The 12,385-nt window shown below is 42.1% G+C and overlaps 1 protein-coding gene across 1 annotated transcript in view; it reads right to left on the reverse strand.

Moving 5' to 3' along the window:
- gabbr2 (gamma-aminobutyric acid (GABA) B receptor, 2) overlaps positions 1 to 12,385 on the reverse strand; it is a 167,259-nt gene that overhangs the window by 58,961 nt on the left and 95,913 nt on the right. The window contains exon 12 of the mRNA XM_042505973.1: positions 6,986 to 7,108. Within this exon, the coding sequence (XP_042361907.1) occupies positions 6,986 to 7,108 (123 nt within the window). The remainder of the gene's footprint in view (positions 1 to 6,985; positions 7,109 to 12,385) is intronic.

The following is a 12,385-nucleotide window of genomic DNA, read 5'->3' on the forward strand; positions in this document are numbered from 1 at the left end:
CACATTTATGCGTCACTTGCAGTCCATTCAGAATGGACCTGTGATCAGTTAGGAACCATTGGCCTACAGCATACAGTATATCTGTTGTTTTTATGTGTTGTAGTATAAAAGAGGCATAGACATTTCCAGTTGCCTGTCTGTGAGCTCTGCTAAATTTGGGGTAAATGTATGCCCCTGTATGGTTGGCATTGGACAGTGGTGGCCTGAAATCATCTCACCAGCCTGTAATCTCTCCTCCTGCCAATTTATGCTGGCTGGCCACGTCGGCACTTTAAATTTAAACATCAGTAAACATTGAAGAAAAGAAGGAGAAGAAGGGCCCCAGTAGGACTAACATCCTGCTAGTTATATGACAATAAACTTCATGCAACGTCAGTTTCTGTATTCTGTCCTATCAGACAGCACTGTTCAACCAGGTGACTCTTTTTTTTTATATTTTTGACAGAGCAGAGCAGAAAAAGAGGGTGTGTGCTCAATGTTCAACAAGGACCAGTGTGATAGTGGGAATGTAACGTGCTGTTCCATTCCTGCTCACTCTGAGCAACAAGGGGAATTAACACTCTGGATCACTGCTTTGCATTGTTCAATGGCAGGGAACAACCATGCGGCCATGTTGTTGATGTTAAGATATGTAAAAAACGGAAAACACGACATATGCCATTAGCGATGCAAGAGATGGAGCCAATCAGAGTCCGGAGTATGTTCCAGGACACCACTGTCAATGTCACAGATGACATCATAAACTCACTAAGTCTTTGGTGGATTTGATTTGTAAAACAATAGACTAACTAGAGTTAAATTGTTCAAAAAAGATACTATGGATTACCAGAACCATCAAGATTCCGAAAAAAGAGAAAAAACACACACACTGAAGTCTGAAAACACAGACAAAAGCAGCAGCTTACAATATAAGAAGAGGCAAAAAAGGACTAAATTTAGATTGCATAAGCTGAAGGAGCTGACAGGATCACACTTTACTGGAGTTTTGCCTTATATGATTTATTGTGACAAATAAATGATTGACTGAATGTCTACAATGATTTTTTTTTCCATTTTGTCAGGACACAAGCTAAACACACTGTATTTTTCAAACCTAAAACATAGCATACATAAACATTATGTGGCCCACTATAGATGTGATTACATAAAAAAATGTCTTTCTTAATTCTGAGGCCCTCATTCCCCCATTATCTCATCATCTCGTCATCTCATAAAGAGGAATCTTTCCACATTAAATGCTAGTGGTGAGTCATATGTTGGGCTTGTTACTGCAGCGATATGATATTGGAAGCAAATTCAGTAAAAAGTGCTGGGATAAAACTCCCCCTCTTCCTTCCCCCTTGCCTTACTGCGTACAGGTGGGGACGTCAGAGGCAGGGAAGCAGAAGGAAATCTCTGCAAGAGCTCCTCAACTTCCGCACTGAAATATGCATGAATGAGTGTGTAAGTGTTTACACCTTTTCTGCTCCGATCAGTAACTGGTAATCAGCCTGGTGCATGTATTTTGATACGGATGTTTAAAATCTTCTCTGCATGTATCGCCATCCTAAAGTGGGTGCCCTAACCCGCTATTTTTGTCTCATGGATCAACAGTGCCGCTCTCAGTGTTATGGATGTCAGAAACCATGGCCGTTGCCATGGTGATGCCACACTGCAATATAAGCCTGCCTGCCTGCCGATGCTTGCAGCAGCTTCCAAGCTGGGAAAAACGACAGAGGAGGGGGCTGGAGGGGAAGGGGGGGACAAGAGGACAGACTAGAGTAGAGGGGTCTGCGGCAGGATCCACCAGAATGCTAATCATCCTTTCTCGACGGTTTGTCCTTCATTATGCAGGAGACAATGCCCAGGACAACAAGAGAGGGCGTTAATGTGTACGTAAACACAAAGGCACACATACAAAAGCATTTTCATGCATGAGTGGGCACATACACTCCACATGTATATATAGACGCTGAAACATACATACAAGGTCATATGCATGAATACACACACATACACGGTGCAACAAACACAAAAATGAACAATCCGTGCTCACTCACATGCTTTAATACACACGTGTGCATTGACACCACAACATGTGTCAGTACTGCAAGGCTTAATCTGATGGCAACCAGCAGTCTGCCCTGCTGCTAAAACATCCACGCCATTAACAAATGCTCAATTATTAACGAGCCACAAAATGGATCTAATTGCTCACTGCAGCCCAACGTCTCCATCAGCATTCCCAGGACGTTTCAGGAGCAGCAGAGTTATTCCTGCTCTCAGTAAGCTCTCTGGGAAAAAAGACACTGATATGTAGAATATTCTCTGTGCCGTTGGATTTAGGGTCGGCACAGTGTAAAGAATCGGAGAGGATGTCGAGTTGCAATTACCATCTTGGCCGAGTTGCCTTTAATCTTATCACCATTTTTACTGAATTCAGCACATAAGGTTGCGTTTTATGTACAGTGCATATTGAAGTGCAGATCAGAAGCTAGGCTTGGTTTAAAAAGGTTGGGGACAATGTCAAGGTCACAAGTCATTTCTGGTAAAGACGTATCATCTGCATACTGTAATTAAAATAAGACTCGGGGGTCACTCGCCTCTAATTTTTGAGTCTCGAAGACTTAACTCCCTACATGATCTCTGGCCCTTCTTTACTTTTATTTGGGAGGGTATTAAATCAGTCATGTTTTATGAAGCATTCTACAAGGATCTATTGTCAGCCTCTCTGTAGTTTTCATCATCTTGCTAATGCTAATAAAGGATGCAAAGGGGGGTGCCCTAGTTTTGCTAATGGTAGCTCATTAAGCTTAGCTTGCTGGATTCCGAGCAGTGGGTTCACCCCTGGTGATGCAGAGTATTGACTTTGTCCATGTTTCCTCTGGGTAAATCTTGGCTATAAAGCATGAGCAAGACAATTTTACCCAAGATCTTAACTATGGCCATTTAAATCACTTAAAATATTTAGATGTACTCGTATCTGGGAACACCACAGGGATGGTTGTATGCTTTAAGTTTCCCTCCTGAACACAAACTTGCAATGATGACAGTTCCATAGTGTCTTCACACTGTATGTGAACCTGAGCTCAAAAAGCAACTACAGAACCTCTCCTGTCAACAATATATGAGTATCCATGTTGGTCTTGAGTCAATAAGGAAACCCTCCTGTGTGATGATTCAAATGCAGTGGACAAGCAAGCACTGTGACAGTTCAATAACATCACGTTGTCATACTGCATACCCTTGGGTACAGCAGGTGAACCCAAGGTCAGTGTTATTCCTAATCCTCCACAGCAAGGAAAGGAAATGCCAGGGGAGGAGGAGGAGGAGGAGGAGAGGAGATCCTGACAAAGAAGGGGAGAGATGGAAAGAAAAAAAAGACAACAGACAGAGGGAAGTCACAAGGGAGGGGTGGCCTAGCATGATGTGAGAGCTCACAGGAAGCTGGATAACTAATGGTCCTTCTCCTTGTGCCAATTACTGTTAGTCAGTCAGAGCTAGTCTCACTGGCTCCTGAGCCCTACAGAGACCATCCACCATGGTCCCGTTCCTCACCCACTCACCAAATCATCTCCATTCCAAGTGAGCGTTCATACTGAAAACAGCACTGTGTTAGAAAACATGACGGGCTATAGCGGTGGGGGCATTTCGCTACAGGTAGAGGCATAAAAATTAAATATGAGCCAGTGCATCCAGTTTGACTAATTTGGTGCCCCTGCTGTGTCAATGCTGTAGCCTCATTGAAGTCAATGAGGTGGTTTTGTTACTAGATGCAGTGATAATGTCCATCAGAATGAGGCCTAACTCTCACCTATCGCTTCAGTTTTGGTAATAATGCAAAATTTGTTTCTCTTTCAAATGTGTCATGTTTTTTATTACCAAAAACACTGTGTTGGTCGATAATGTGTTTTCATTTTTCTCCTGCCACCATTTCTGGCTATTTGGGTTGCCTTCTGGTTTCTGGTCCCAACTGACAAGCCTGGCGGCCCAGAGGAGCTCCAGGCCCACAGCTGGACCTCAAGGGTCCACTGCTGCTGGTGCTGGAAATCTGGCAGGCTGGGCAGGCATGTGGAGCCTCTGCCTCAGCCCAGGCATGCAGATCCACGACCCCAGGGGAAATGCAGACTCCTGCACTGAGTGGTTAATATATTTACAACCCTCCCCTGGCCGGGGGCTTAGAGTCTGAGAATACTCCACAAGGACCCGACTGCATACACTGACAACATTCACAAATGAATATGTTAAGCAAGGCTTTGCTACACCCTTTAGGCAGGCTTAAATATATAAGTGGCTATCATCACAAAGGAAATATGGCTTTGTCTTGAGTTGTACAAATGTGCTAAGTATACCTTCAGAGTATGCCACAAGGAACACAAGAATGTAAATAAGTCTGGCAAGATATCATTCATCTCAACACTAGTTCCTTCCTTAGAGATCTCCCACAGGAATCTTTTCATCAAGGACTAAGACAGAAAAAATAACCTCAGAAAAGCTGACCTTCTCATGGTACTCTGAGATTAGTGCTATTTATCACTTCACAGGGTTTTCATTTAATTGAAGACACGGAAAAGTCAAAACTGGGTGCCAGACAGTGTCAGCCACCCTTCCATCCCCCGCAGGTCCTTAGTAACAAGCAAGCAAACAACATGAAAATCCATTCAATTTGATCAAAACGTCGCCATAAAAATCCAGCAACAGAGCCTTTCACTGCAGTGACCTTTTGATAACCTCTGTTTAGCAGAGAGTCAATGAGGATCCAACCAATGGCGTTGATTTTGGTCTCTTGGGAACCAGTTAACAGTCTCGTGGCCTACATACAATATTATACGAGACATGGAAGACAACTCATTAGGCAACATCCCCTCTTGGTACCCACAGTGTGTAGTCTTCAAACATACACATACAGTAGATGATTTAATCTCAACTACAGTGGAATAATTGCTCCTGATGCCAGCTTGCTCGTCAGCAGCAACAGTAAAGGAAGCATACTCTCCCCTGTTCCATTGAGTTATTTGCCAGGCCATAAAGAGAATAATATATGGCCACATAAAATAGATTTTTCAATAATGCTAACACTACTTTGACACACCCAGTAATATGGACAATAAACATGTACGAAAGCAAAACCTAGCAGAGGCCTCAATGTGGCATTAGGTAACACATCATTGTCAATCTATAGAGTGGCCAAAAATACCTTGATAAACTTTAATATAGTCAAAGATTTGAATCATCAGTTGGAAACCCCTACATCGACTAAGATTCTTCAAGTTGAGTATCTATCTTTATTTTTGGTCTGTTAGTGTGCATTATACTTCTGGAGATGTTTTGGTCCCCAGATGTAGCTGCAGAATAAATGCTCCTCACTTTTACACTTCTCTCTGGTAAGTTTGTGAATCCCAGAATCGTGAAAGAACAACCTGCCAAACTCTGTTCATGACTGGCCAGTGCTTGTTGCCTTTGGACGGATTTGTTCGGTTTAAAGAAGAGGAGTAGGACTTGCTAAGGTCAGGGTAAGAATGTCCATGGAAGCAAATCAGGGGCATTCCTTTGCTATCCCGGGAAACTTAAATTTGTGGCATAGGAAGCTGCAGACCCAGACCCAGGTTGAGTCTGAGTGAGACAGAGGCAGCTGCCCAGTGGAAGAGGCTTTTCTCTATCAGCTCTAAGATAGTGTTATTTCCTGCCTTCTACTTAGACATGGTGAATTTACAGCTTTGCTTGATTTCTATTGTCAGCAAAAAATACTCATCCATTGTTAGTGTAGTAGCATGCATTAGCCCAGCTAACTAGGCCTCTTTACTATATCATCTGAGTGCTGCTGTTGCTCTAAACCCTATTCAAACTCTATAAGGAAAAAGGAATGAAAAGTCAAATATTCTCATTGAGCAGCCCATTCCTATTCGACTGACATAATTCTGAGTTGGGTGCAGCCCTAGATTTAATAAATTATAACTGCAGTGCACTTCATTGTTAACAGCACATTGTCACAAACAGTTACAGTTCCAATCCCAGTTGTACAGAATCCTCACTGCTCCAGCTCTATATTCTACCATTACACTGCATTAGTTGCCCTTGGCCTAAAGTAAGCCCATGTTATTGCATTTTTGCGCTTAGTAGATTGAGGAAAGAATGAGTCCTGCAGCCTCTTATGCTTAACCAGTAGAACACTAAACCATCTATTTAAAGACATGAGCTAATATTCTCAAAAACATCAATAAAAAAGACTTAGAGATGTTTTAATATATGCAGCTCAAAATCTTCTTGACTCAATCATTTAACCTACCGGTCTCAGTGTTAAACTGCACAGAAAGACATGTACTAAACAGCAAAGCCGTACTGCATAATATTCAATAACACAGAAATATGAAAAATAAGTCAGTCTGCCACTTTAACCAAAGTGACTAAATCTTCTGAGAAATCAAATGTGCAGTTGTGCCTTTCTAATTCAGCCTGCATTCCCTTAATACTACTGACAGTTATGTGTTAATATGTCATGCCGAATAACACACTCCTGACACCATCAACCTGTTATGCCAAAGCTACAGTATGTTGATTTTAGCCAAATGGGCACACAGACTAATCCTGTACCAATCTCAGGGAATCAGAGTCTACTCTAACCAATCACAGCGAAGCAGAGTTCATTTCTATTCTACACCACACCACCACTCCAGCAAGGAGAAGGTGATGCCAAGTGCCTCTTTTCCAACGGCCCTTGCCAAAGTCTCACATCCAAGCTGGCAAATGTCCGACCACGGGATGAGCGCAGAAGGCAGCGATGGCTCACATCCTGACCCAAAAATAACAAGCACAACAAAGATGCTCGCGATACAGCCTAAGGCGGACATTTTGTTTGCCTAAACTCCAAATACACAGGCATTTTTAGCAAGAATCTGTGTCACTGGGATTCTCCCAGCTGGGGAAAATCATGTTACAGCAACATCAATTAAACCACAATTAAGCGCAAGTTTAAACAAGAAAAAAAAACCTTGAAATGCACACTGACCTCCAAGCTGTACTCTTCCACAGTCCTCTTAAGTGGGTCCACAATCTGCCAGCAAATGAGGATGCATAAGTCGATCAGCAGCATCCCGCCAACGATGATCAACAGCTTCTGGTCCTTTATGATCTGGAGGGTGAAAAGAAGATGAAATTCTTTTATAAGCCCAAAAACACACCTGCAAGTGTTATGTAATTGTGTGTGTGTCTGTAGAGTCATTTCCAACAACATTTCTTATTGACCACTATAATTATGTGATTCTCATCCCATCTCAGGACCTGGAGCCTTGCTGGTTTCACTCTAACATCTAATCAGGGTCTGATTACAATGCATAGCTGCAATTAAACACCTACTAAGGATAGGAAACCCGCCAAAAGGAGAGTCCACAAGTTGGAAATCTGGTTCACAATTTGTAATTAATACTCTTCTACACTGTATATATAGAAAAGTAGTTTACCCCAAGTGTTGAAATGAGGCGCAAATCACCGGAATATGTGTTAAAGGTAGGAAAAAAAGTTTCTCGCTGTGGCTCCACATGCCTTTCTATTTTATTCAGATTAAGTTTCAGCCCTGTTCATGATTATTTTACACTGAGGCACATGTAGGATATTCAACAGACTGTACACTGTTGGCACAAGAGAAACACAGGTTGACCACTTGAACAACTATCAGCCGATTTCACACTTACAGTTCTCAAGTAGTTATTGAAAGAGTTGTCTGCCAGCAACTTAACAACTTTTTAAAGTTAAAAAAATGCTTTGATAACTTTCAGTCAAGTTTTGGGCCCCATCACAGCACTGAGACTGCACTCATAAACAAAATAAATGATATCTGCCTGAACACCAAATCAGGCAAAGTGTCTGTTTTAGTGCCGCTGGATCTAAGTGCTGCTTTTGACACAGTGGATCATCCAGGCACCTTGAATTGCCCTGTTACATGAAATGTGCTATCCAAATAAAATTACCTTGCCTTGCCTTGGTGAGCATTCAGCCTGTCAATACTATGCCACCAGCAAGCTATGGTTTTCTACCTCGACCTCCACCAAACAAGAGCCATCGCTGTTGACCACTAAAGCTCCTCTTTTGTACCATGAACTTTAAAGGGATGAAAGCCGTGACCTGTTTGTGATCTTTATTTATAATAGTGTTTGACTGTCTGAAACGGCAGATCAAAGAAAAGGTCAGGGAACACAGGCTGGGCTCTGTTTGGAGAGTATCACATTGCCCAGATGCAGCACAGTGGTCTCACACTGGTCTCCATCCGCCGGTAGGCTCAGGATGAGATGCGTTAGGGGGTTGTTTTTTGATCTGGTGTCTTTTGATGGTGTTGGCATTGAGCAAATATAGGCAGGGTAGGAAGAGGGACATTTCTTGTAGAAATACTTCAGTGATTCAGGGCGGTTTAGAGGGAGATAGAAGCAGGATAAATGACTGCCTCAAAGCCAGTGAAAAACGATTTGGCACCAAGATAGACAACAAAAAACAACAGTATATTAAATTAAATTAATTCTGCTTAACAAACTACATGATGACTTTAAATTATCCAAAATGTTATGTACTGCTTTCTTTCCCCCAGTGATATTGGCACTCTGACAATTGTATCTTAGTGTTTTTGTCTGTACTGATTGGATGCAGACAAAGACCAAATAATTGAAAATGTTCAATGTGCACATGACCCTGAAGTGACTGAGAATATACAGTATAGAAATAAAAATGTCTCTCTTCTCCACCATTATGCAAACTCCTTTGTTGCCCGTGAGATGTGGTTTAAAGCTCTGGAAAAAAACACAAAAAAGGAAGTACACCTTGAGACATGAGTATTGTTTTCAAGGACCAGAATGAAGTCTATTTCCATTTAGTCTGCAGTGTAAACCAACAAGGCCAGGGGCTAGCTGTGTCTGCTTTGATATTGTACAGCAGAACTTATTTTAAAACATAGGGTGTGTTAACAACGGTAAGATTCTTCTGATCAAGATCCAGGAAGTAATGAGACAATTAAATATTTGTTCATGATGATATTTTAAGACAAACTCAACAGATGGAATGTGTGTATGCATGTGGTCATGTGTAATGAGCTGACGGAGACTATGTGATTGTGTAGTTTTGCTGTGTGTGTGTGTGTGTGTGTGTGTGTGTGTGTGTGTGTGTGTGTGTGTGTGTGTGTGTGTGTGAGTGGTTGTGTGTATATGTGCATGCACACTTGCACATGTATCCAGCTATGTGTCACTGAGGAGTACTCAGTAAATTACCGAGATAGGAAGACTGACAAATAGCAGCTACAGGGGCCTGGGGGTAAAGGGTTGTGTTTTGAAAGTGTGTATGTTTATCTGAGTCTGTGGTGTATGTTTGTGTGTATTTGGAGAAGGAGGACATTGACTGACAGCCCCCTCCCTATGCTGTCTCAGGCACTGAGCTCTTTAAGAAGTGAAGGAGTGCCGACCGTAGCTCGCCGAGTGGAACCCTTATTGAACACACCCCTGATTTACAATCTGTGCTCTCCCAGCATCCCAGGCTGGGGGAAGGAGTGAGGGATACAGTTCCAGCCCCACTGTTTGAAGAAAAGATGGCCAACACTTGTGCTTGTCCCTCCCCTGACAGCCACTGACAGAGATTTCAGGGCACCAACAGCAACCATCACTCTACTGAAGCCAAAGCACCTGCACTCAATCAGTATGGAGGAAGTGCGATGCGTGTGTGTGTCCTGCAAACAGACCGAGGCTGTGAACCAACAGAGAATACATCTTGAGGTTTAAGGGCTGAAATATGCAGTAGGGGTAAATACTGCTTCTGAAGAAACATTGGTTTTGTCTCTGTAGCAAAGGGAAGAGAGTGGGAGAGGGCGAACTGAGAAGAGATAATTGGCTGTGAAGGGTTAGGGCAAAGCTGCTGAGCTCGGAGAGGCAAAACTGTTTTGTTTTCCTCAACTCTCAATAAAGCGTCTACAGACTGTGCGATTTTAGCAGTCTTACAAGTTTACTGCAAGCTACGCATCAAGTTTGATGTATGCAGACCATGCAATGGCAACACCTGCTGGTTGTTTGCTATAACGTATGTCCATTGACGTCCAGATGCAAGATCAAAACGTCATCAGCGTACATCATCCAGCTACGCCACTGTAACAGTAAGAGAAAAATGTAAACAAACATGAATCGAGCCCTTGCTGTAGTAGCGTTTATGTGTGTCAAGGAGAAGTTGGTCGTGGCTAGGGAAAAGAGGCCAACTTGGCATGCCAATTTTGCAACTAGAGCTTGAAGTAAGTATTAGCATCTACTAGCATTTAGCAGTGTCGCGCTAATCAGTGCGTCATTTCATGCTGCATTTCTATTGATGGATTAGTAGACGTAGGTCGTAACAGCAATCACACAGTGAGATGATTATCCCAAATTTATGACTCGGTCAGAATTTCATCCCAGGCTGTCTTTGATCACAGGACTGTGAAAACAGCCATCCTTGAACCTCTCTCACTGCGTTACCACAATTTTAGAGGCATGAGCAAAGATATCGGCACTTTTTTTCCCTGTTGGTCATCTTTCATCTGGGACAGCCCAAAATTGTACAATGTACACCAGGCTTAAGATGATGAATTTGGAAGGCCAGGTCCAGCTTCATTCATTTGGAAACAGCTGAGAATTGAGGGGATCTTGCGTTAATCCGACTTCAGAATTCAGGTGGAAACTCAAGATAAAGTAGAGCTCTGTCATGGCACCTTGTCCTGTAACCTGTAATCTGGATTATCCTTATCTTTATATATCTTTTGCCCTCTTTTTCCAGCTTTCCCATTTTCTTTTCACAGAGTCCAACCTACTTTCTTCGCCATTTGTGCCACGTTGTTTGTCTTGTCCCTTGTTCTGCCCTGCTTTGCCATCCTCCGTCTGTCTCTCCACCCTCCCTTCTGCCACTACCTCCCTTCAATTCCTCCAACCTCTCCGACTCTTTGATCCATCCCTCTTTCCTCACTCTCTTCCTGCTCTCTCTCTCTGGCAGGCCACCTACACTTACTCCGATATGCAAGAGGGTGAGGGAGAGAGAGGGTGGGAGAGAGACAAAGAGAAGGGGAGAGCAAGATCTATAAATACAGAAAGGCCAAGCACAGTTACAACACTCAGTGAGCTTGGCGCCACTTTATATAACTAGGCCAGTGAAACAGATTGTGTCAGATGTTTAAAAAGCCATTTGTAGTTCTGATTTTTTTTTTCCTCACAGAAGATTCTAAAAGCAGGTGCCAGGGGCTGCCAGTCTTCCAGAGTATTTGTTAAAAAGCATGAGTGTGAATACAAGCACCCACACATCAGTGTAAGGCTTTCAAAAGACACGTGAAGCTTCCTGGATAAGGGTTCATTTATGCTCAACGTAAGGTACGTATACAGACACAGATGGAGCCTTCTGTCCGTTCTGTATTCATTTTTTCCATATTTGTAGACATTTGTGAAATTCTATAGATAGGGATAAAATGGAGAATCACCGGAGATCATGGGGGCGTTGTGGCATAGTTCAAGTGAAAAACAAGTGTAGGAGATGACGAAGACATTCAGAAAATGGTGGAATAGAACAAATCGGTGACAAAATAAAAAGAATTCTCCATTCACATGTTGCAATGTATTTAACTCTTTGAAACCTGGATTCATTTCAGTCTTCTTGTGCTGCATTGTAACACTTTTCACAAGCTATTTGAGCCTTTGAAACCTAAACAAATTGGTTTGATTTCTTTAAAAATCATGGGGGAAAAAAGGGCAATTACCAACTGGGCAAGAGATGTGCCACTAATTGCAAGAAATTAGTAAAAGATGACAAGAAAATGATTGAGGAAAAAACTGTACTTGTTATTATAATATTGCATAAAATATTTGTAATCATGATCCAGAAAATATACAATAAAATATATTTTAAAAATCTGCACTGATTGTAGGTCATTTTCATATCTGCCTTTGTTTTTTGCTTTTTGTGCTTCTTTTTAGACACATTTCTTGTAACTTTTTGACTACTCATTTTTGGGCCATGTCTTTTTAAGTCGGTTGTTGCCTTCTCCCCATCTTTTTTGAAAGAAATCAAACCAATATACTCAGGATTTAAAGAATTAATGGGCTCACAAACCACTGCCGTCTATGACGCTGCCTCCATTAAGAAGTACAATATTACAGCCTCCTCCACCATCACCATATTTGTTGTTGTGTAAAACTTGCCCTCTAGTGCTATCTATTTGCTATATCTATGCTATCATAAAGGACACATGGAAATATCAGGACAGTTACATTCACAACATTTGAAACATACATCTATTTTCGCAGTATAAATGAGTTAATAATTAAATTAATGAAAATCAAAGAACGAGGCAACCTCTAGCTCACTGGGTAGAGTGTGCACCCCATATGCCTCAGGCTCCTGCAGTGGCCCGGGTTCAAGAAGGGCC

This window comes from Plectropomus leopardus, chromosome 18, assembly GCF_008729295.1.
Source record: "Plectropomus leopardus isolate mb chromosome 18, YSFRI_Pleo_2.0, whole genome shotgun sequence".
NCBI classification, from domain to species: domain Eukaryota; kingdom Metazoa; phylum Chordata; class Actinopteri; order Perciformes; family Serranidae; genus Plectropomus; species Plectropomus leopardus.